The sequence below is a fragment of the Botrytis cinerea genome, chromosome 1, assembly GCF_000143535.2.
Source record: "Botrytis cinerea B05.10 chromosome 1, complete sequence".
In the NCBI taxonomy this organism is placed as follows: domain Eukaryota; kingdom Fungi; phylum Ascomycota; class Leotiomycetes; order Helotiales; family Sclerotiniaceae; genus Botrytis; species Botrytis cinerea.
In genome coordinates this window covers 693,964-714,768 of record NC_037310.1, presented here as the reverse complement: position 1 = coordinate 714,768, position 20,805 = coordinate 693,964, and the positions used below count along the sequence as shown (strand labels likewise).

The 20,805-nt window shown below is 43.1% G+C and overlaps 7 protein-coding genes across 10 annotated transcripts; 5 read left to right on the top strand and 2 right to left on the bottom strand.

The window, feature by feature from the left end:
• Positions 1-181: 181 nt before the first annotated feature.
• Positions 182-2,707, bottom strand: BCIN_01g01850 (hypothetical protein). Its single transcript, XM_024690267.1, has one exon. It carries the CDS (start codon positions 1,893-1,895, stop codon positions 381-383), a length of 1,515 nt encoding a protein of 504 aa, XP_024546035.1. The 5' UTR covers positions 1,896-2,707; the 3' UTR covers positions 182-380.
• A 145-nt stretch (positions 2,708-2,852) lies between these two features.
• Positions 2,853-4,137, top strand: BCIN_01g01840 (hypothetical protein). Its single transcript, XM_001545816.2, has 3 exons — positions 2,853-3,239; positions 3,304-3,479; positions 3,544-4,137. The coding sequence occupies exons 1-3, from the start codon at positions 3,059-3,061 to the stop codon at positions 3,916-3,918; spliced, it is 732 nt and encodes a 243-aa protein (XP_001545866.1). The 5' UTR covers positions 2,853-3,058; the 3' UTR covers positions 3,919-4,137.
• A 209-nt stretch (positions 4,138-4,346) lies between these two features.
• Bcmix17 lies at positions 4,347-5,389 on the top strand. The gene is made up of 3 exons (XM_001545815.2): positions 4,347-4,678; positions 4,739-4,961; positions 5,019-5,389. Exons 1-3 carry the CDS (start codon positions 4,446-4,448, stop codon positions 5,049-5,051), a joined length of 489 nt encoding a protein of 162 aa, XP_001545865.1. The 5' UTR covers positions 4,347-4,445; the 3' UTR covers positions 5,052-5,389.
• A 44-nt stretch (positions 5,390-5,433) lies between these two features.
• On the top strand, positions 5,434-7,284 carry Bchom2. The gene is made up of 4 exons (XM_001545814.2): positions 5,434-5,599; positions 5,723-5,980; positions 6,086-6,826; positions 6,884-7,284. Exons 1-4 carry the CDS (start codon positions 5,569-5,571, stop codon positions 6,949-6,951), a joined length of 1,098 nt encoding a protein of 365 aa, XP_001545864.2. The 5' UTR covers positions 5,434-5,568; the 3' UTR covers positions 6,952-7,284.
• A 15-nt stretch (positions 7,285-7,299) lies between these two features.
• BCIN_01g01810 (hypothetical protein) lies at positions 7,300-13,172 on the bottom strand. 4 transcript variants are annotated; one of them, XM_024690265.1, is made up of 6 exons: positions 12,874-13,172; positions 12,221-12,405; positions 11,222-12,149; positions 10,541-11,169; positions 9,064-10,489; positions 7,300-9,001 (listed from the first exon to the last, which is right to left on the bottom strand). In XM_024690265.1, exons 3-6 carry the CDS (start codon positions 12,072-12,074, stop codon positions 7,719-7,721), a joined length of 4,191 nt encoding a protein of 1,396 aa, XP_024546032.1. In that variant the 5' UTR covers positions 12,075-12,149; positions 12,221-12,405; positions 12,874-13,172; the 3' UTR covers positions 7,300-7,718. The 4 variants fall into 4 exon arrangements, with proteins under 4 accessions (XP_024546032.1, XP_024546033.1, XP_024546034.1 ...); XM_024690264.1 differs by having other exon boundaries at positions 13,029-13,172; XM_024690263.1 differs by having other exon boundaries at positions 13,142-13,172.
• A 167-nt stretch (positions 13,173-13,339) lies between these two features.
• Positions 13,340-14,772, top strand: BCIN_01g01800 (hypothetical protein). Its single transcript, XM_001545812.2, has 3 exons — positions 13,340-13,430; positions 13,716-14,138; positions 14,264-14,772. Exons 1-3 carry the CDS (start codon positions 13,417-13,419, stop codon positions 14,613-14,615), a joined length of 789 nt encoding a protein of 262 aa, XP_001545862.1. The 5' UTR covers positions 13,340-13,416; the 3' UTR covers positions 14,616-14,772.
• A 2,668-nt stretch (positions 14,773-17,440) lies between these two features.
• Positions 17,441-20,720, top strand: BCIN_01g01790 (hypothetical protein). Its single transcript, XM_024690262.1, has 6 exons — positions 17,441-18,107; positions 18,204-18,280; positions 18,441-18,696; positions 18,768-19,679; positions 19,742-19,838; positions 19,955-20,720. Exons 1-6 carry the CDS (start codon positions 17,748-17,750, stop codon positions 20,002-20,004), a joined length of 1,752 nt encoding a protein of 583 aa, XP_024546030.1. The 5' UTR covers positions 17,441-17,747; the 3' UTR covers positions 20,005-20,720.
• The last annotated feature ends 85 nt before the right edge of the window (positions 20,721-20,805 follow it).

Sequence of the window (20,805 nt, the reverse complement as noted above, 5' to 3'; positions counted from 1 at the left end):
CTCGTGTCCGGAAAGCATCTTCAGATACAAGCTCACTGAGGCCATGAGTTTAGATTTGAACACTCATGATGCTGCATCACCGGGTGCAAAGTAACATGCCACTGGGCTTGTTGCTATACTTCATAAGTCTTGAAGCCTCTTGTCGACTGATCACGGAAAGGTAAAGTAGCGCAATAGGAATTGAGGTTGCAAGAGAGGCATATGTGCATTATTCATTGGTCTATAATCTAAAGTGTCGCTTTTGCGAGTTGACGCGAGTATATAAGATATCTAAGACGTAATTTACAGGTGTTGCTAATTCTAACATAAACGTACACTCCTACACGGTAAAACATACCCAATTCGTTCGCTCAAAAACCTGGCATGGCTTTACACTCCATCTATCTCCGATCAACCACGGGTATATATGAGTTCATCTCTCTCGACTTCATAGCTTGTTTTGCTTTAACCATACTTATGACTAACTCATTTGAAGAGAATGGAATGTTCAATTCTTTTGCTCTCCGAGCGAGATAGCCATTGTAGAAGTCAACGTCCGTTTTCATTCCACTTTTGACGTTGTGTAACATAGATGTAACATTTTTCCCGCTACGAGAAAGCACCGAGTGTATCATGCTCATTAATCTGCGGTTTCCAAAGCGTTTGTTAAGATTTGCAACTGTCGCGAGCTCCGGAAGACTTCTCACAACATACGAGATTTCCCACAAGAGAGACTTCATGGTCAGACTTGCTTGGTAATTGTACAACAGCTGATCGTTTGAACAATCAAAAATGACAGATAACGGCCCAATGACGGAATTGATGACTATGTATTCGAGATGGAATTTCATGAAGTCAGGATAGTTCAAGCCTATGGCTTTAAGATCAGGAGAACGGCTCAATGACATTAACATATATCTTGAAGAGGGCGCCCAGTTATTTGTGAGCTTCCTATCAGAGCTTTGGGGCTGTTGTTCGTTGGCGGGCGCGCTGGTGTCATATTGAGGAATTGTGAGCTTCAGCTCTCCCTGGGTGGTTTGGGCCACAGTCCATAATTGATCCGTGGCAAATAATCCATGAGATAGATTGCCAAGCATGTAATGAGGACGATTCTGCAAATCTGGGAAAACATGTTTGTTAACATCCTCAATCACACCTGCTCCATGTTGCACAAAACATATGGTTGATTGAGGCCGGAGACGATGCTTGATGGAAGTAAGTGCCGCCACTGTCTTGTCGCCGTTCGTCGTGATGATCAGGTTGTCTATCACCTCGTCCGTGTATCCAAATCTGTGCTCGGTGGTACTAATCTCTGACTCGGGCCCAGGAATATTGAAACTTGCGGATAATTCAACATTGAAACCAGATTGCTCCGTTATAATTTCATCCTTGCATACTCTGAGAACCTGACGTGAGTGGTGCCATTGTTGAATCAACAGTGGCCGGTGCATTAGTAAAGTAACAGGTGGCGGAGAGTCCATTTCAACAAGATTATATGCAATGAATTGCCCGATAGGCCCTGTCCCTAGAATATGGATTGTGCGTGATATAGGCATATCATCTCGGTGTGTCGAATGTTGTAAGGTCGGGGTGTTTTGGAGATCGGTGACTTGTCTTGACTGTAAAGCTTCTTGGTCGTGTTGATGAGAAGACATTGTAGGTGACTCTTGGTCGGCATGTTTCACGTTCGTGACTGGGTGACCCTGAGAATGCAAATATTCAGGCACAACATCGGAGACATCAAGATTCTCATGCTCTTTAACGTCATTGTTATCCGGTAGCTCTTCAGTCGACAAGTTTTTGTTTGCCTCCCGTTTCAAAGGTCGATGCGAGTAGGTGAAATCGAACGACGATGGATCATTCCCTTCTTCGCTGTATAGTTTCAACCCCTGCTCGTCCTGTAACTCTATATCCATAGCATATGCATGATCGTTGGGTATAGAATGTCTGTTTATATCCTCTTGATCGGTAATATTTTTGTCTGATATCCCTTCGCTTGGATGTACTCCAACGCTTTTGCTCCCGTAATTCCTAGAAGGTCCGCTGGTAGTGGTATCTCTCTCTGAACCCCAAACGAATGACAAGCTGGCGTGCAATCCTCCTTTCCGCCTCGGCCACCAGTATGTCTCGTTATGTCTCGACCAAGTGCGAGTGGCCACCCGGCCCAGGGTAATGCTACCTGAGAGCCATCGACAGTTTTGAGGGTTTCGAGCAAGCACCCGCCACAGCGGACGACCGCACCTTGGAAAAGACAGGATGAACACTCTCAATGTTTATTAAAATGAACTCATGGCAGACAAGCAGAATCAAGGTGTCTACTCTTTCGTTGCTGCAATTGTCTGCACACGAAACCAAAGCAAGAAAAGGGAACCTTCACGTCCTTCTACACATCCGCAAAAGGGTAAGAAGTTATCTCGCAGTGGACAACGACGGAGAGCAGAGTTTGTCGACCTTCAGTAAAATGAGGCGAAATGTATGCTGAAGTTCCGTTCGGTGAGGGGTGAAGCTAGCTTGAGATATATCTGAGATTTCGGCTTAGCACAGAACAAGACTGAAGTCTATTTACATAGAATATGTAGACTTCGAACATGGACAAGATATAGAGTAATAGTAGATGGGCGTTCAAGTGGGAGGCAAAAGTTGAGTTGTATTGATGTGATGAGAGAGAGAGAGGGTCAAGTGGTAAATATCATTTTACAGTCAAATATTCGGAATCGAAAAAAATGTCGATTAAGCACATTAGCAAAGAATATTTATCGAAAATCCCTGTAAAGGAAAGGTGTAATCCAATTGGAAGACTTCAATTCCAATGCAACTGAATGCGGCCGCTTTTTTCCGATAGCGTCGGAACTTGTTCCTGAAATTTCTAAAAAGAATGGTGGAAAGTTAAAAGTTGAAAGTCGAAAGTCGAAAGTTACGAATACGAATGAACATATTTGACACAACATAATACAATACGATACAACGACCTTGGAATAGAAAACACAAATAACTCCAACAAGCAAAAGTCCATCAGATCTATCGATCGCGCATGCTACGTCAATCATACCCGCCACAACACGCTTGACCAAATTCCACAATGGATCCTACTAAGATTCTTTCTTTGCTCGAGCAACTGGATGACGATATTGACGATATAGAAGATACTGTTGCGCCCTTGATTCAAAAGACTATCCCAGAATTTGCGAGCAAGCTGCCTTTATTGGACAAGGCGAAGCTTTACACTCTTGTCACATATGCCATTGAGTCCATATTATTCTGTACGAGTTTCTATCGTTTCATTTCTGTCGCATTCCGTACATGTATACTAATTCATTTCGATAGCATACCTTCGACTGAACGGCGTCAATGCCCGTGAACATCCTGTTTTCACCGAGCTTACGCGAATGAAGCAGTACTTTGAGAAGATAAAGGTCACAGAGAATCCCCCCGCAACTGCAGCAGAAAGAAACCTCAAATTGGACAAAGGGGCCGCTGGAAGATTCATCAAAGCAGGACTGGTAAGGAAGCTTCTACTCTTTTTCAATTGCCGGGGTTGAGAACCTATGTTAACAGTACCTACAGAGCGGAAATGATAAATATGATCTTCAAAGAGCAGAGCAATTGGCGAAGGAGAGAGCCAAGTCTCATATCAGATTTGAGGAGTTATCAAAGAAGAGAAAGGTGGGCGAAGAAGCAACAGATTCCAATAAGGCAGAATCAAAAACCTCAGATGAATCTGATGGTTCCGGTTCGTCTTCCGGCTCTTCCAATGAACCTGCACCCGCAGCACATAAAAGCAAAAAGTCCAAGACTGCAAAGGTAGCAGCAACACCGGTCGAGCCAACCGAGGATAGTTCCTCTAATTCTAATTCTAAATCCAAAAAAACTAAGAGGGAAACCCAGGAGAAGAAGACAAAGAGCAAATCTAAGAAGGCTAAGAGCAAGAGCAAGAACTAGAAGTATTTGGTAAATAGGATATGGATATGGATATGAAAGTCATCGGATGTATGCACATCTAAAAGGGCGTTTATGGAATTGGCGTAGGGATGATACCATGATTTGTCACGGCAAAATAGGATAGCTTTAGGGTTTGAGTTATTGGGCAATAAGTATCTAGATTTATGAAGGAAAGAAATAATAAATATTCTTCTTCCAAGATTCAAGTTCTGTTGTTCATGACAAAATAAATGCCATCTGTCTATCTCTTTTGAATATCCTCTTCCTCTTCATCCATAAAGTTTGGCCATCTAGAATCATCCATTCCGTATTGCCTGGGCACGTGCTAGGTAGGTAGGTACAGATGGATTAAGGCTGAACTAACCCAACTTGTACTAGCGCCTCTGGAACGGATTACATTCCGGGATTAAATTGTCAAGTATCTCATTGGCCGGTATTCAACAACTTCAACAATTCTCCAGGCAAAATCGTACAATCACACCTAAAACTTTCAATCTATTTCTCTCACTCCATCAACTCAACTAAATATGCCTCGTCAAGGAAGATCAGGAAGGGGAAGCGCCCCATCTCGACCAACTGTCTCGGCCCCAAGCAGACCTTCACCTTCCGCCCAGCAAACCCGGCCAGCAACCACTGCTGCATACCCACCAAGGCCAGCAGGTGCAGCTCCCCCAGCCGCTCCTCAAGCACAAGCAGGCGCTCCACAAGCTCAAGGTTCTTCTGGTCCAGGTTTGCTTGGACAAGTAGCTAGCACTGCAGCGTGAGTTTGCAATGCGCCAGATATCATTTCCAAAGTTAAATGCTGATCTCTTTTGTGCAGAGGTGTCGCCATCGGATCTTCATTAGGTCATGCCATTACAGGTTTCTTCGGCGGTGGATCTAGCGCACCCGAAGCAGCTCAGGACAATGCCGTCGCATCCCAAGGTCAAGAGAAGAACCAATTTGGCGAACCAAACTGTGGCTTCCAGGTCAAGAGCTTTACCAACTGCATGGACGAGAACCAAGGAAACATGTCCATCTGCAACTGGTACTTGGAGCAATTGGTATGGACGAACTTGTAATCTTTCTGGACCCAAGTAAAGCTAACAGTTTCCTTACAGAAAGCGTGCCAGAACACAGCAAGTCAATATTAAGGACCCAAACTTGACGATTATGACGCATGGGGATGGATGTATAATAGAAAAATTAGCTACAACTCAAAATAATGAACCCACTCTACCCTGATGATTTGTCGACCTTTATATGAAAGGCAGAGATTAGTCTTGGGTAGCTCCTCGAGAGCGAGATGTGTTGCTAATAGCTTTGTTGTTTGTATCATTCGAAGGCCTCCAAATGGCAGATTTGACCATCGTATCAGTATTTTTGCAATATGACTTTAACTGATTCCATTTCCAACCCAATTTGTATGTGGCAAAATCTCGTCATATTTACACGAAGAAATATTTTCAGCCTTGCATGCCCGAGGTCGGCACCCCACAGAAAAAATAGTCCAGCCTTACTCTCCACCCCCACTATGATTTCCGTTACATTGTAAACAGTCACACTCTGTAAACCTTTTAAACTGTCATATCTTCCATATATTCGCTTTTTCTGGATTATCGCAACAGATACCAAGATCTCATTTTTCATTGTCAGATCAAACTGCACATCATGGCTACTGAATTCCCTACCAAGCGTTGTGGTTAGTCAACTCAAACATACCCCTCCTCAGAACTCTCGAACTCCCACGACTCTACGTTTATCTTCACTACCTACCTTCCCCTTTGAGCTTCCCGCATGGCATACACTAATTGAGCTGCTCTAGGTGTACTTGGATGCACCGGTTCCGTCGGTCAAAGATTCATTCTCCTTCTTGCTCAACATCCATATTTTAAACTCCACGCCGTAGGAGCTTCTTCGCGATCAGCAGGAAAGAAGTACAAAGATGCCGTCAAATGGAAACAAGCTTTTCCTATGACCGCCGAGATTGGCGATTTGGTCGTTAAAGAATGCAAAGCAAGCGAGTTTGCGGATTGTGACATTGTGTTCAGTGGATTGGATGCTGATGTTGCTGGTGACATTGGTATGAGACCCTCGAATACTTTTACACTTCCTTGTCCTTTGGGAAATTCCAATTATGAGACGACAAAGTTGTTGAGGGCAATGCTTACTTGAACTGTCAATCTAGAGATGGAATTTATGAAGGCTGAATTGGCCGTCTTCTCCAACGCCAAAAACTACCGCCGCGATCCCATTGTTCCTCTCATCGTCCCTACCGTCAACCTTCCCCATTTCGATCTTATTCCCCACCAACGTCGCGCCCATTCCTTAAAGAAGGGTTTCCTCGTCTGCAACTCCAACTGCGCAGTCATCGGCATAGTCATTCCCTTCGCCGCCATACAAAAGGCTTTCGGAGAAGTCGACCAAGTGAGCGTAGTCACCATGCAAGCCGTTAGCGGTGCTGGTTATCCAGGTGTGAGCAGTATGGATATTCTCGACAACGTTGTTCCATTCATCTCCGGCGAGGAAGACAAATTAGAGACGGAGGCACAGAAGATTCTCGGAAGAGTCAATCCTGAAGTCACTGGATTCGAGGATCAATCAGAATTGAAGATTTCAGCGGCTTGCAACAGAGTCGCAGTTCTAGATGGACACATGGCTTGTGTGTCTCTCCGTTTCAAGAACCGCGATGGACCTAAACCTACCGCGGAAGAGGTCAAGAAAGCTATGAGGGAATATGTAAGTGAGGCGCAGACATTGGGATGTCCGTCAGCACCAGAGCCAGCGATTGCCGTCATGGAAGAACCGGATAGACCACAACCAAGATTGGATCGCAATACACAGAATGGTTATACGGTCAGTGTTGGAAGAGTCCGAGAGGATGATAGCGGAATCTTTGATCTCAAATTTGTGGCCTTGAGTCATAACAGTAAGTCTTCTTCCCGCCTTCAATTCTACAATGCTCAAGGACTAACACCATTTACAGCGGTTATCGGAGCTGCTGGTTCTTCGATATTGAATGCAGAAGCTGCAGTTCTTAAGGGCTATATCTAAGGATTAGTTACATACCCAGTTGTTTTAAAAGATAAAAGTTGCATTTACCAATTGTATAAGAAAGGCTCATGCCATTTGAAATTCTATTATGTATCTTCCCTTTGTGTGACAGATGTCTTTTTCTAAATTTCGAATTATGTATATAATGACTTTGAAAGTGTCAGTTCAGTAGAGGAAAAGTGTATATTCTATCAATCGTCCATTCATTCGATCTGCAAATGGCCTGTTAATCCCTCGGCTACGAGAAAACGAAGAACAGGGGGAGAGGCGGTGAATCGCACAACATGTAATCAGACATTTTCACGAAATTCAATCAAAAAGCTCAAATCGGCATTGTACAGAGAGCAATGATGGTATATCATAATTTTCATTAATTCATTGATCGTAAGATTGCACACTGAATGATCCCTCGCTCGCTAGGTTGCGGTAACAAGTTTTCAGATCCGCTCACTTAATTCCTCCCTCGCTAATAAAATAGAAACCCTCTTGGGGGAGTGAAAAAAACCCCCCCCTTGCACACTGAGTCATCCATGCTGTTCCGTCAACATCTCGAGGATTTTTTTGGAGCAAAGCTAAGCTTTGCATCACGAAATAGTGTAATTTCAACGCAGTGAAATACACTTCTGGAAACTCTTAAACGAGCGGTGGGGAGGAAAAATAGAGAAAGAAAGGAAAAGAGAAAGATAGGTAGATAGAAAGTCAATAAAAATCTCCATCAAGTGAGGAGGTTTGAGATTTCTTGGAAAGTTTATGAGAGAGTCGATTGATTAGTCCGCAAAAGCCGAAAGTTTGTCTATCATAGACTGCTCGCGAACGACATTTTCCACGATCTCGACATGTACTTCGGTCTCTTCATTATCAACGAGGCTTTGATCGGACTCGGCTGTGATAACAGGGGCTTCTGGAGAGGAATTTTTGGCTGATGAAGATGGTGTAAGAATTTCCTCGTTAGTAGAATTTGTTGTATTGGCTAATTCTCCGTGCTCTGTATCTTTTGATGTCTGGTTTTGGCTTTGCAAGTTTTGGGGAAGTACACTGTCTTGAAGCGTGGAAGTCTGGTTCATGTCTTTGGAAGAAGCTTCGACTCTAGTAGACTCTGCTCCATTTCCTGACCCTGGTTGAGCAACGAATACAAAGTCTGGCAAAGAAGTATCAGACCTCGCGTCAGAGTCCCAAGGAAAATCATTGTCCGAATTCTCCGGGAATAAGTCAAGAGTTTCACCACGGTGAACAATAACACCGTTTTCTTGCTTGACAAAATCTTCATCCTGCTTAGAGAGCTGCGGCTGACGATTCAGCACTGTGACATGAGGCTTCTCGATGCTGAAGGTAGAGAATCTTATTTTTTCGAAGTCATCTATGGCTTCAATGCCAGTAGCAATTCTGCCCAACTCCTTCTCGAACAACCATGGGAAACTTATCAATGGCATTGATTCAGGTCTCATTCTTCGCTTTGGAACCTTTATTCCGTTAACCGTTCTCATTGTACGACATTCAGCCAATGCGATGTCGAGTTCTTCTTTTGTCACTTTGTACATGGCAGCAACAAACGGCCCCAGGATTGAAAAGTCTTTACCCCCAGCTGTATTGATGCATACCGAGCGAAATCTATCTTTGAGTGCACCGGTGATTACTGCCATGTCTTCCTGAAGCTTATAGTCACTTCCGACCTTTGGTTTTGAAAGGATAAATGTTGACCATACTTCGAATTCAGTCTTGATGTCTTGTTGGGCTAGAATTCTTCGCATAGCAGTGTCATATTTAGTCTTCGTCTGACGAGCGGCCTTCAGAGTGGCATTGTCCAATTCGTAAGCCCTCAAAATACGTTTGTCAAAAGGTTCTTCGTATTGTGGTACGAAATCAACGCTCTCAACCTTGTCGTACAATTGACCAAGAATTTTCTGGGAATGATACTGTTTTGATGCAGGCTGATGGATCTTTTCCATAAAATGTGGCCATTTTGGAGGGGCTAGATATTTTTGCATTGTAGCCGGTTGACCAGTCTTAACGTAGTCAACGGCCTTGGAATGTAGTTCCGCGAGCTTGAGACCTGAATTTGGCATTAGTATCAAAGTAAAATGACAAAAGCAGGAGCGTAATTAAGATGCTTACATTTGGGATCCTTGATACCTTGCTTCTGATAATCAGCCTGTGCCAGATGAGCATGGGCTATACTCGGCAAGGAATCGTTCTTCATGTATTTCACAAAAAACTTTTGCAAGTCTGTCACAACAACAGGTCGTTTAAGCGCTACAGGATCTAAGGCTGCGTAGCTCATTGGCTCACAATTCCATTCTGTTGGTTGGAGATCCTTATCCCATATGACAAAAAAGTCATCACCATCTAAATCGCCACCAGAACACATGCTAGGCACGTCTCTTTCGCCACTTTGAGGGAACACAACGACGTCCCGCAAGTGGTGCAAAGCTGGTATGTTTACGGCTTGGACAACCCTAAGATCACCAGGATGAAGAGATGGATTTCGTCCGACGAGGCAAATTCCTTCAATGACATTGTATTGAGTGGTGTTCTCTCTATCAGGAACTTGGATAAAAATTTGGGGCAACTCGGTTTCTTTGTAAGTCGTACCGTATGCCACTGTTGGCTTGGTATAACCCCTGAGAGTGTTCGTTTCATCAACACAACCAAGCACGAAAGCTCCATTCTCAACTATAATCTTTGCCTTCTCCTTTAGGAGTTTGATCGACCATGCTCTCCATAGATGGAGCAAAGATAGAACAAATGGTTCTTTTTCTGACATGAAACCATTCAATATCATACCAGCAATATTGATGGTCATATGATTATCATCAATGTATCTGTTAAGGAGGCCAAGTGCAATGGCGTTGTTGCTCATTGCACTCTGATAGTCAGAAAGTTGCCTGGATAGCATCTTCAAGAATACTTCATCCTTGACTCCAAGTGCTGAAAGGATAGTGATAGTTTGCCTATTAAGAGTAGCAGAGGAGAATTGTGAACATCGAATGATTTCGAGACCATTGTATGCAGCTGTGAACTTTTGCTGACTTTTGCGAATATGGACTTCATTATCTTTCGCATCAGGAGAAACGACTAATATGCCTTTGCAGCCACCCAGTCTAAATTGAAAAGCCGATGGTGCTAAGTCGACACGTAGCTTTAGTTCAGAAGCAATCATTTGAGCAAGATAAGGTGAGATCTTGCCAACTCCATCAGTGAAGCAGTACCTACCCCTTTCAATATCAGGAATCTTCACGATGTCGGGCGCGGAAAGACCTTTAATAGCTCTAGTTGTTGAGAAACACTGGCCAAGTCTCGCAGCATACTTTGCAACTACATTGATGTGGGAAAAAGTCCCCATCCATTGGCGAATATCGTTGCAAGATAAATTGGCAGATGGACAAAAGAAGTATGCGCCATTCTCTCGAAATTGAGAGTTTCCAAAGGCTAAAAACTCGTAGTGCCTATCACCAATACGAATGCCATTACTGATCACCCTAAAAACTCTTGTGAATATTGCATCATTACGAATCTTATCGGCACATGAATTGATCCGGCCCTGCGTTTATCAATAAGGGAAGCACAGAGGGGAACTGTGAAGGAAACTCACCTCGAACTTTTCATCAGTAAACTGAACACGTAAAAATCGACCTTCTTGGTTCTCCTTCGAGTAGTGTCGCAAAACTCTGTTGGTAGTTTCAACAGTAGGTGAATTGAATAAGATTGAAGTCGGTGTTACTGTAGCTTTTCGTGAAAAGGCACAATAATGGGGAATATCAGTCAAGGCAGAAAACGACAAAGCTTCACTGTTGGTAAAAATAGACGAAGGGTCGTATAGGCGTTTGGAGCTGTAATGCTCGGCGACGTACTCCAGTAAATTCCTTGCCTTGGCTGGATCTTGTGCAGATAATTCGGCTAAGGAATTTATGAACTTTTCGTCTATATTGTATTCATTGACAATCTCCCTAGAAATGCACACTTCCAATTGATATCTTACTTCAAATGGTAGATTTACTTTGACACTGCTTGGATCAAGAGAACGGAGGCCAGCTTGTGTAGTTTTGGCCTCACATGGGTCTATGAGAGACCATAGCTCGGCTTTACGCATTGGCATCAAATTGAAGCTATTCAGAGAGATCATATCGATGTTGAAATCTTGGAGAGCCGCCTGAACCATTTGAAATTTATCTGGGGGACATTGGCCATTATTGAAAGTCCAGCGGTAGGTAGTCCAGCGACCTATACAAGTTAGTTTAGCTCTTGAAATAGAAGTACCTTAAGTATAAATTACCAATATCAATGACTGGCCTCTTCTTGTGTAAAGCGACTGGTTGAGATTCAATGATAAAAGGGTCAAATTCAATATCGGTTTGCCGAAACCAATTATCCCATTGATTCCATGATAGCACTCCTGATTGAGGTGCCTGTCCATCATTCCGCCAGCGGAAGAATCTAGGCGGACTATCTAAAGACATCAAGAGTGAAAAGTTTCCTCCTCTAAGATCAATCTTCTGAATTGACTTCAACTGACCAAAAGGTATAGTGAACATGTATTTCTCACGGCGATTATACTCCCCAACCTCAGATTTACTAGGGAAATCAATGTCACCATGAGTTCGTGGATCCACAAGATGCACTGTGAAATGAGCTTCAAGTTCTTTACGCCTCAGATTCAATGTGAGTGTAAGATCGCCAGGTTCCTGGGATTTCAGAGTCTCCATAGGCATCATACATTCCGGCTCTATCATGACCCCGAGCTGAAGAGTAGAAGAAACAAGTTTCGTCTTTTCAGGGTAAAAAATATTCCTGAAGGGGCTTCTCACGGTTCCTCCTCTTCTTGGGGTAGCATCGAGCCGGATTTTAACATCATAAGTGTTGCCAACCGCAGTGGTGATTGGATATTGACCACTTCGCCAGAAAGGGCTCGGAGCAGGTGAGAATGTCACTTTTCCTCTTTGAATGTTGTCTGCAAATATCTCGACATACACAATGCTACCTTGCTTTTCCAGATTACTGATCAAATCAGATATTGTGGTCCCGGGCTGTATGTTGTCAATGCGCAATACGATTTGATCTGATTCACTAACTTCAGGTTTGACCTGAATAGCTGGGAGTCTGGGAGTCATGGTCGTCGTGGTCGTCATCGTTGCGATTACGAGGTTGTGAATGCAAACATGAAATGAGGAGATCAACCTTGAATATAGAAATGATTTCTGAGTCTGAAGAAAATTGTTAGCTTCGTAGCTTCGCTGGGGATTCCGTGGAAGATGAAGATTCAAACTTTGCAAACCTTTGTCCTGGGTACCGACTGAAACTCCTCTCCCTTTAGCAGAAAAGAAGCTACTTGGCTGGAAAATAGAGTGATACGTAAATCAAGGGTTTGATCTATCAAATGACAGAGGAATCGAATGGTGAGATGTAGTCAACTCGAGAAACGATAGCTTCAGAGAAATCGATGTTTCCGTTCCCTGGCAACTAATGACGAGATAGAAAACAAATCAGTATTACAAACAGAGGCACTGATATTGGCTGAAGGAGAAAAGGAAGTGAGAAGTTGGAAGTTGTTGGAGATTGAAAGTTTGAAAAATAGAAAAAGGAAGAGAAAGGGTTGTGGTTGATTTGGTGTAGGTGGAGGTGGAGTTAGAAGTGAATGATCAACGCTAGCTTCCAAAGAAAAAGTGAACGCGAGAGACAGAGAGAAAGAAAGAGAAAAACCAGACGGAAAGAACGTTTCATCCTCTGTATACCAATGTTTTCAATGCGTTTGTCGTTTGTCTTGTCTTCAACCCAATTTCAAGAGCTGCGCTCCCTAGCACTTGCAAACAAACGACGGAGGTGCAAAAAAGCAAGCATTGAGAAGAAACAAAGATCTTTTCGAATACTCAAATGGCAGAAGATTTCACAAGAAGGGCGGTTTGAAATCCGCGAGGATCATATGCATACCTGATGCATAGAAGTATTGTTGCCAGACTTTGACATTGTATTGAGATGTGAAATGTGATGGAACTATTCCCTTTCCCGTTCTGCGCTGTTCTGCGCTGTCGAAGGATCGAGGTTATACATGCCAAGATACAATTCACTAGGAAATGATCGTTCACCATCGATTCAAACCATATTCCAATGCCTTTCTTGCTTCGATATTCTGTTCTCCTGCTTCTGTTTACTGCATTTATATAATAAAGAGACGATGCAAGAGGAGGAATACACGTACGAGAATCGTGAGCTACCGCGAGAAGATACCCATTAAATGGTGGGGTAAAGGGAATGCGTGAGCCCGTGATGAAGATAAGTGAAGCAGTGGTGAGGGTCTATCTACGCCTTATATTTCAGGCACGATATCCACAGCCTCGCTTAAGATAGCGCACAAATCTGGGAGGAACTTTTGAGAAAGTCTTCAATTTGGATTTTAGAACTTTTTCTTTCGACAACTTCGACGACAACAACCACCCCCAATACTTGTTTCTCCATACACACAGAGACGCAACCATGGGTAGAGGACCGTAAGCACAGCCTTTTCCTTTATTGTTATTTTATTGAGCTGCGAAAAGACCGTGTCGACTTTCTCAATCGATTTGAAATTCAGTCGATTGGTATTGGCAATGACATTGGGAGATATGGGGATTTGGTGATATTGGGACTCGTCGATCATTCGAAAGCTACAATTGCCAACGATGAACTATTCTACGGTCGCTCTGTTCAATCACCTCATCCAATTTTCGCAAAAATATATATATACATACAGCCCAGCACATCTCAGACATTTACTAACATTTTTTGTCGCATAGAAAGAAGCACCAAAAGCGCTTGAGCGCGCCAAACCACTGGCTCTTGGACAAATTGTCCGGTGCCTATGCTCCTCGTCCTTCCGCCGGTCCACACAAGCTTAGAGACTGCATGCCTCTTATCGTCTTCATCCGTAACCGTCTCAAGTATGCTCTCAACTCCCGTGAGACCAAGGCAATCGTTATGCAACGTTTGATCAAGGTCGACGGCAAGGTTCGCACCGATGCCACCTACCCAGCCGGTTTCATGGATGTTATCGGTATTGAGAAGACCAGCGAGAACTTCCGTTTGGTTTACGACACCAAGGGACGTTTCACCGTTCACCGTATCCAAGCTGAGGAGGCCGAATACAAGCTCGGAAAAGTCAAGAGAGTGCAATTGGGCAAGGGCGGAATCCCATTCTTGGTCACGCACGATGCTAGAACGTAAGTTCTGTCAGACATCATTCAGCCGTTGGTCCAAGCTTTGGTCGATCCCCTCCGACACAAATTCTGCTAGATCAACGGTTTGAATTTTTTTATCCCCCCAGAGATGCTAATAAAATTTCTAGTATCCGTTACCCAGACCCATCCATCAAGGTCAACGACACCGTCAAGATTGACCTTGCTACCGGAAAGATCACCGACTTCATCAAGTTCGACACTGGTGTCATCGCCATGGCTACTGGTGGTCGCAACATGGGACGTGTTGGTGTTATCACTCACCGTGAACGTCACGATGGAGGTTTCAACATTGTCCACATCAAGGATGCCATAGACAACTCTTTCGCTACCCGTGAGAGCAACGTTTTCGTCATCGGAGCTGAGAAGCCATGGATCTCCCTTCCAAAGGGTAAGGGTGTTAAGCTCACCATTGCTGAGGAGAGAGACCGCAGACGTGCTCATGCCATCGCTGGTCAATAAATGTAGTACGTTTCGATTTGTATTTGGGCCAGGGGGAGTCATGGAATGGGATATTAAAAATCTCCTTTTGCAATAGGCAAAAGTTTATGAGAAATATGACGACACATTTTAGTATGAGTCGATTTTTTTACCACAATGATATAACCCTCCAAATCCAACTTTAAACGGATGGTTTTTGAACTTTGATTGTGATGTGATGTGTGGAATGTAAATATGTACCTAGGTCGTGAAGATTTCAAATCCCAACCATTATCCACAACACAATCTTGTTCATGCAGGAATGAGCATATTGGTACATTAATCCAACATCTTTTACTCATCAAGAAATTGTTAGGGACCACCGTGCTTGCTGAAACCTCGGTATCCTTGAATACAGTACGAAGACCATCTCCCGCCCGAGTATGGAGTAAGCTATCGTTCAGCATTTTTCTTTCCTTCAACACAATCACCAATTACATCAGTGTATTAATTCATCTTCCATCGATGATTACATTCTTTCTTGTCACATGCATCGATCTAGACACTCGGCAGGACCAAGATTTCGGGTTGGGGGTTTACCGATTTAGAGTATCATGGGAAGCAAGGAGCCGGCCGAAGTGATGTGTGTGTGTGATTTCTGTTAGGTAAGAGGGAGGGACTGGGTGGGATGTAGTGTAGGTAGGTAGGTAGGTAGGTAGGTAGGTAGGTAGGTAGGTAGGTAGGTAGGTAGGTAGGTAGGTAGGTAGGTAGGTAGGTACTTGGGGTATTTGGGTATTTGGGTAATAGGTATGTATGTACTTGGTATGTACTTGGTATGTACTTGGCAAGGTATGGCAAGGGGATTGGGATTGTTTATAATTGGGGGTTTGGGTGATGATGTTGGGGGATGGAAGGTGTGAGGGTGTGTGTGTGTGTAGGTTTTTTTGTATATATATATATATATAGTTATGGGTATGGGTATGTATTGTACTGTATTATTGTGTTGTGTTGGGTTGTATTGAAGTCGTATGTTATGTTATGTTATGTTATGTTATATTGTGTTATATATTATGTGCCAGCTTGTAGTGTACCTATTTAGTATAGTATATCTGATACTCTGGAGTCTGTCTGTATGAAGAAAGGAATTGAGAGAGGAATGAAAGGGAATGGAAAGGCAACAAAATGAAATAAATGTACATGATGTAAATCTAGAGGCGAGAGTGTAAAACTACAAGGGACAAAAGTAATACATTGCATTACATTACATTACTTTACTTTACATGTTGGTATATGTTAATGGTGTTGGGTACGTACCTACATGTATATGTATAGATGTCGGTATATATAATGTCATACATACATACATACATATATATATATATATATACATATACACATACACACACACATACACACACACATACATACACACATACATACACACATACATACATTTATAGACATGTAGGTATATAGCAATACACAACATAGACAAGACAGACAAACAAACAGGCATCTGAGCCGTCAACACTGCATTTGTTCATTTGGGCTAAGGTAAACGTGGGGTAACACGACAGGTTGGGTGAGGGACGGATGGATGGATGGAAGTTCGGATTGGAGATGAGAGACAGAGAGAGAGAGAGAGAGAGAGAGAGAGAGAGAGAGAGAGAGAGAGATGCCTAGGTAATTAGTCTGGAAGTGAAGTCTTGGGTGGAGAGTGGATTGGAGAGTGGATTGGTGAGGAGAGCATGATGAGTATTATTTTAGTTGGATTATTGTTGGCGAGGTGTTAGTGTGTGGGGGGGGGGAAGTGGGATTGCAATATTGTATTGGAGGATTTGGGGAAAGTTTGTATGGGAATTGGGATTGAGTAGTCAGAGTGGTCAGCTGGCAGTGAGAATTTTTGAGTGATGATTGAGGGTAGGGGTGAGGTGAGGTGAGGTGAGGTGAGATTGGGATGCCGTGCTGGGACGTGGTGGTGGTTCTATCGTATTTAGTGGGTAATGTTTCTTGTGCAATGTGTAATCTGTTGTGGTGGAGGCGGAGGTAGAGAGAGAGACAAGAGTAGAATGTAGAGAGTAGAGAATGAATGCATATCTGGGTGTCCGGAGTACTAGGTCCGTATGATGTATGGTGTAGAATGTATGATGCATGTATATCTCCTACCTGGGTATTTGGATGTATGGGGATGAATATGAATATGAGTGTGAGTGTGGGTGTGAGTGTGAGTACGAGTATAAGTCTATGAGATGAGGTTGAGTGGAGAATGGTGGTGATCGTGTTTGATCTCCATGTACTGTGTGTATGTGTATATGTATGTATGTATGTACTGTATACAACTACCTAGCTAAGTAATCCGAGCGAGTTGAGGAATGAAACTCCCGATATAGCACGGGAATTTCATTCAGAATTAGGAAGACAAATATCAATGGAGGATTATTGAGTATTTGTGATGGCAGATGAGAATAAGTCGAATGGAATAACAATTGTACTTGGGGAGTGAAATAGATAACTTTATAAACAATCTAGACCTCCATAGCATGTTATGCTTTGCCACAACGAGGATTTGTATAACTCATGATCCACAACCAAACGCTAGCAAGTACTTATTTGATGACGACTTAGTACTTGTTTACTCGACTTTACTTTATTTTACTTCCTCATCCAAGTCAATTGCAGATTAGAAAAGAAAATGAACACGGTCCACTTCTGTACGATGAAGGAGAAGAAGTCAAAGTAAGTGTCTAGGGAGGTACGTATAAAGATATCCGAATTCTCTGATATATATACACGTACCTATATAAAGTCATCTAGTCAGACGTCAGATCATTAGTTAGTAATGATTTTGGACCTCTTTCTTTTACCTTGATCATTTGATGACTATCATCTTATCCATCTTATTATCTCTTTTCATCTACTGGGCATTACCTTTGATTTCAGCTGAAATCTTCACCATACTCTATCTGGAATATATAATTATATATATATACACATACACATACACATACACATACACATCCATTTCCAGAGTACATCTATATTTACAAGGGAAAAGGCGATCACGGAAATCTTCATTTCTATCCTGGTTCAGATCAAGGTCGTCTCGTTGGTGTATGTCACATCCATCCCTCCATCCATCCATCAATTCCCATTTCTATCTCTAAGCCCGTGGCCATGTTTTCGGTGAGACATCAACCGACAATTATCACGGGGAAATGTACACCATATTTTCGCATTTCTACACCTAGAGTATCTGGTATATCTCAAACAAGACAATTGAGATATCAAAGTAGAAATGCGAAATTAAATCCACATACGCCTTCACAAATATCAACCTCAATACCGAAACCTAAGACCAAAGACAACAAAGGATGGTCAACACAAAATGCTCTTTTGTTGGCGGCGGCCACCGCCGGCTTAGCTTACACGTTTGCTATGGTACGGGAAAGGAATAGGAGGGCTGAGGGTAGGGATTATGCGGATCCAGAGAAGTTTACGGTGCCTAGATATGCAAATATCAAACAGATGGAGATGGTGAGTTTGTTGGTTATGGAACTGATATTTTCGGAAGGGAGACGAGATGGAAATGCGAGGGGAGAAATAAAGGCTGACTAAATTGTGAATATATAGGCCTTGAAGGAAATTCGAGAAGCTACAAACGAAGATACTATTTCCACGGATCCAGAAGATTTGTTGGCTCATGGATAGTAAGTTCAGGGTGTTTTCATCAGCATAGGGAGTCTTCATGATTTCGAAATATCGCTCGTCTCACATGAGAAGCGAAAATATCTTGGCTAGTCACGCCACAGACAGCTTCTTAAATTCCTTGTCGAATTCATGAAATACTCAACTAACCTGAACCAACAGCTCGGAATGGTCATCTACCAATGTCAATAGTTTACCAGTAGCAGTAGCGTATCCAAAATCTACTCAGGAAGTCTCCAAAATCGCTTCGATATGTCACAAATATCGGGTACCAATTGTTCCCTATTCAGGGGGCACGAGTTTGGAAGGAAATGTATCATGTCCTTACGGAGGTGTTAGCGTCGATTTTGCTTTCATGGACCAAATCGTTGCATTTCATCAGGAGGATATGGATGTTGTTGTTCAACCATCTGTTTCGGTAAGAGCCCTAGATTAGTCTTGATTTCCGTCTACCTCTTTCAGTATTTGTAAATTCTAATCTTCTATTAGTGGATGGATCTCAACGATGAACTTGCCAAACGTCAATCCGGACTCTTCTTCCCAGTGGATCCAGGCCCAAGTGCAAAAATAGGAGGTATGGTAGGAACAAATTGTTCTGGTACCAACTGTGTTCGTTACGGTTCAATGAAAGATTGGGTCATAAACCTAACCGTGGTTCTTTCCGACGGAACAATCATCAAAACCAAACGACGACCCCGTAAATCCTCTGCAGGCTACAATCTTAACAGTCTTTTCGTAGGCTCCGAAGGAACCCTCGGTCTTGTAACTGAAATTACACTCAAGCTCGCCGTCGTACCATCAGAATACTCAGTCGCTGTAGTCACTTTCCCTACGATTCGTGATGCGGCAGCAGCAGCAGCTGGTGTCATGCGTGCGGGTATTCAAGTTGCAGCTATGGAAATCATGGACGAAGTACAGATGAAAGTCGTCAATTTATCCAAATCTACTGCTCCTCGTCAATGGAAAGAACTCCCTACCCTCTTCTTCAAATTCTCCGGTACCAAAGCATCGGTTAAAGAAAACATAGCAATGGTCTCCTCCATCGCCAAATCTCATCGCGGCAGCTCCTTTGAATTCGCAAAAGACGCGCGAGAACAAAAGCTATTATGGTCAGCGAGGAAAGAATCGTTGTGGAGTATGCTAGCACTGCGAACAAATGGGAGTGAAGTCTGGAGTACAGACGTGGCGGTGCCCTTCTCGAGATTGGCGGATATCATCGAGTTGAGCAAGAAGGAGATGGACGATTTGGGACTTTTCGCTAGTATCTTGGGTCATGTGGGAGATGGAAATTTTCACGAGAGTATTATGTATGATCGAACGGTGCCGGGGGAGATGGAGAAAGTGGAGAGGTGTGTGAAGAATATGGTGGTTCGAGCTTTGGAGATGGAGGGGACAGTAACGGTACACTACTTGACTTTCTTTATTTTGCATGACCCTTGGATCGAAGACTAACTTAAATGTAGGGCGAACATGGAATAGGAATCGGAAAGAAAGAATCCCTTCTCATGGAACTAGGACACGATACTTTGGGAGTCATGAAATCTATCAAATCGGCATTAGGTAGGTAATCGTTTACCTTTCACTTTTCCCTCTCCTCTCCCCTTTTCTTCTTCAAATCTATTAGAGAGCATACCATATCCCCTCAAATCACAACCTCAACTAACTCAACCCCGCAGATCCACACTGGATAATGAATCCAGGGAAAATCATCGATATCCCCAAGTAAACCAACCTCGCTTCGCTTCATTTTCATTTTCATTTTCGCTTACCTCCCTCCCTTCCTTCCTTCCTTCTATGCTTTGGTTTGGTATGGTAGGATATCGTATAGTATTTATTCGCATGACATAGTACGGTATCGGAAGAACCTTCAGTTCAGTCTGCATCTTGGGCTTGGGAGGGACATAAAAAAAAAAAAAACTCTTCGAGAAAAAGATTTTGCGGAACGGGAATTATGAAAATGATCAGATGTGGAATGGAAATTGCATGGCTATGGTATGATATGGTATGGTATGGTATGTTATTGGCATAGGCGTGGGTATGTGCATTGGGGTGGGAAGGGAGGTGGATGTCTTTTTGCTTGTTGCGTTTGTATCTGTGTTTGAGTTTGAGTTTGTGTTTGTATGTGCGTGAATCTTGGTTGCATGTTAGGGATTGGGGTCTGCGTTGTGGTATTGAGGTATTGTTGCGTTGCGTTGCGTTGCGTTGAATTGCGTTAAATTAAATTGTACAGCATTGCATTGCATCCAAGTATCTGGAATGAAATAAATTGACGATTTTCCTCGTATTCATTTGATAGGTTCTGAAATGGAATGGAATGGAATGGAATGGAGTGATGTACATCATTGGAGTTCGTTCGCTCGCTCTGAAAGAAAAGAAGGGAAAGGAAAGGGGTAGTACTGCGTTGATTCGGTTATTTTGATCTGTGTTGTGTTGTGTTGAGGAGTGGAGGGGGAGAGGGGGAGGGGTGGGGGGGTATGTAATGCATTGGGTAGGATAGGATAGGATAGGATAGGATAGGATAGGATAG

Bases quoted from the DNA above. Each gene is read 5' to 3' on its own strand.
- Bchom2 (XM_001545814.2), top strand. From the start codon at position 5,569: ATGGCTACTGAATTCCCTACCAAGCGTTGTG. The intron at 5,600-5,722 runs GTTAGTCAACTC...GAGCTGCTCTAG, and splicing joins ATTCCCTACCAAGCGTTGTG to GTGTACTTGGATGCACCGGT. The intron at 6,827-6,883 runs GTAAGTCTTCTT...CACCATTTACAG, and splicing joins TGTGGCCTTGAGTCATAACA to CGGTTATCGGAGCTGCTGGT.
- BCIN_01g01850 (XM_024690267.1), bottom strand. From the start codon at position 1,895: ATGGATATAGAGTTACAGGACGAGCAGGGGTTGAAACTATACAGCGAA.
- BCIN_01g01790 (XM_024690262.1), top strand. From the start codon at position 17,748: ATGTTTTCGGTGAGACATCAACCGACAATTATCACGGGGAAATGTACA. The intron at 19,680-19,741 runs GTACACTACTTG...ACTTAAATGTAG, and splicing joins AGATGGAGGGGACAGTAACG to GGCGAACATGGAATAGGAAT. The intron at 19,839-19,954 runs GTAGGTAATCGT...TCAACCCCGCAG, and splicing joins ATCTATCAAATCGGCATTAG to ATCCACACTGGATAATGAAT.
- BCIN_01g01800 (XM_001545812.2), top strand. The intron at 14,139-14,263 runs GTAAGTTCTGTC...TAAAATTTCTAG, and splicing joins GTCACGCACGATGCTAGAAC to TATCCGTTACCCAGACCCAT.
- BCIN_01g01840 (XM_001545816.2), top strand. From the start codon at position 3,059: ATGGATCCTACTAAGATTCTTTCTTTGCTCGAGCAACTGGATGACGAT. The intron at 3,240-3,303 runs GTACGAGTTTCT...TCATTTCGATAG, and splicing joins CATTGAGTCCATATTATTCT to CATACCTTCGACTGAACGGC. The intron at 3,480-3,543 runs GTAAGGAAGCTT...CAGTACCTACAG, and splicing joins GATTCATCAAAGCAGGACTG to AGCGGAAATGATAAATATGA.
- BCIN_01g01810 (XM_024690266.1), bottom strand. From the start codon at position 12,074: ATGACGACCACGACGACCATGACTCCCAGACTCCCAGCTATTCAGGTC. The intron at 11,170-11,221 runs GTAATTTATACT...TAACTTGTATAG, and splicing joins GAGGCCAGTCATTGATATTG to GTCGCTGGACTACCTACCGC. The intron at 9,002-9,063 runs GTAAGCATCTTA...TGCCAAATTCAG, and splicing joins AGGTATCAAGGATCCCAAAT to GTCTCAAGCTCGCGGAACTA.
- Bcmix17 (XM_001545815.2), top strand. From the start codon at position 4,446: ATGCCTCGTCAAGGAAGATCAGGAAGGGGAAGCGCCCCATCTCGACCA. The intron at 4,679-4,738 runs GTGAGTTTGCAA...TCTTTTGTGCAG, and splicing joins CAAGTAGCTAGCACTGCAGC to AGGTGTCGCCATCGGATCTT. The intron at 4,962-5,018 runs GTATGGACGAAC...GTTTCCTTACAG, and splicing joins ACTGGTACTTGGAGCAATTG to AAAGCGTGCCAGAACACAGC.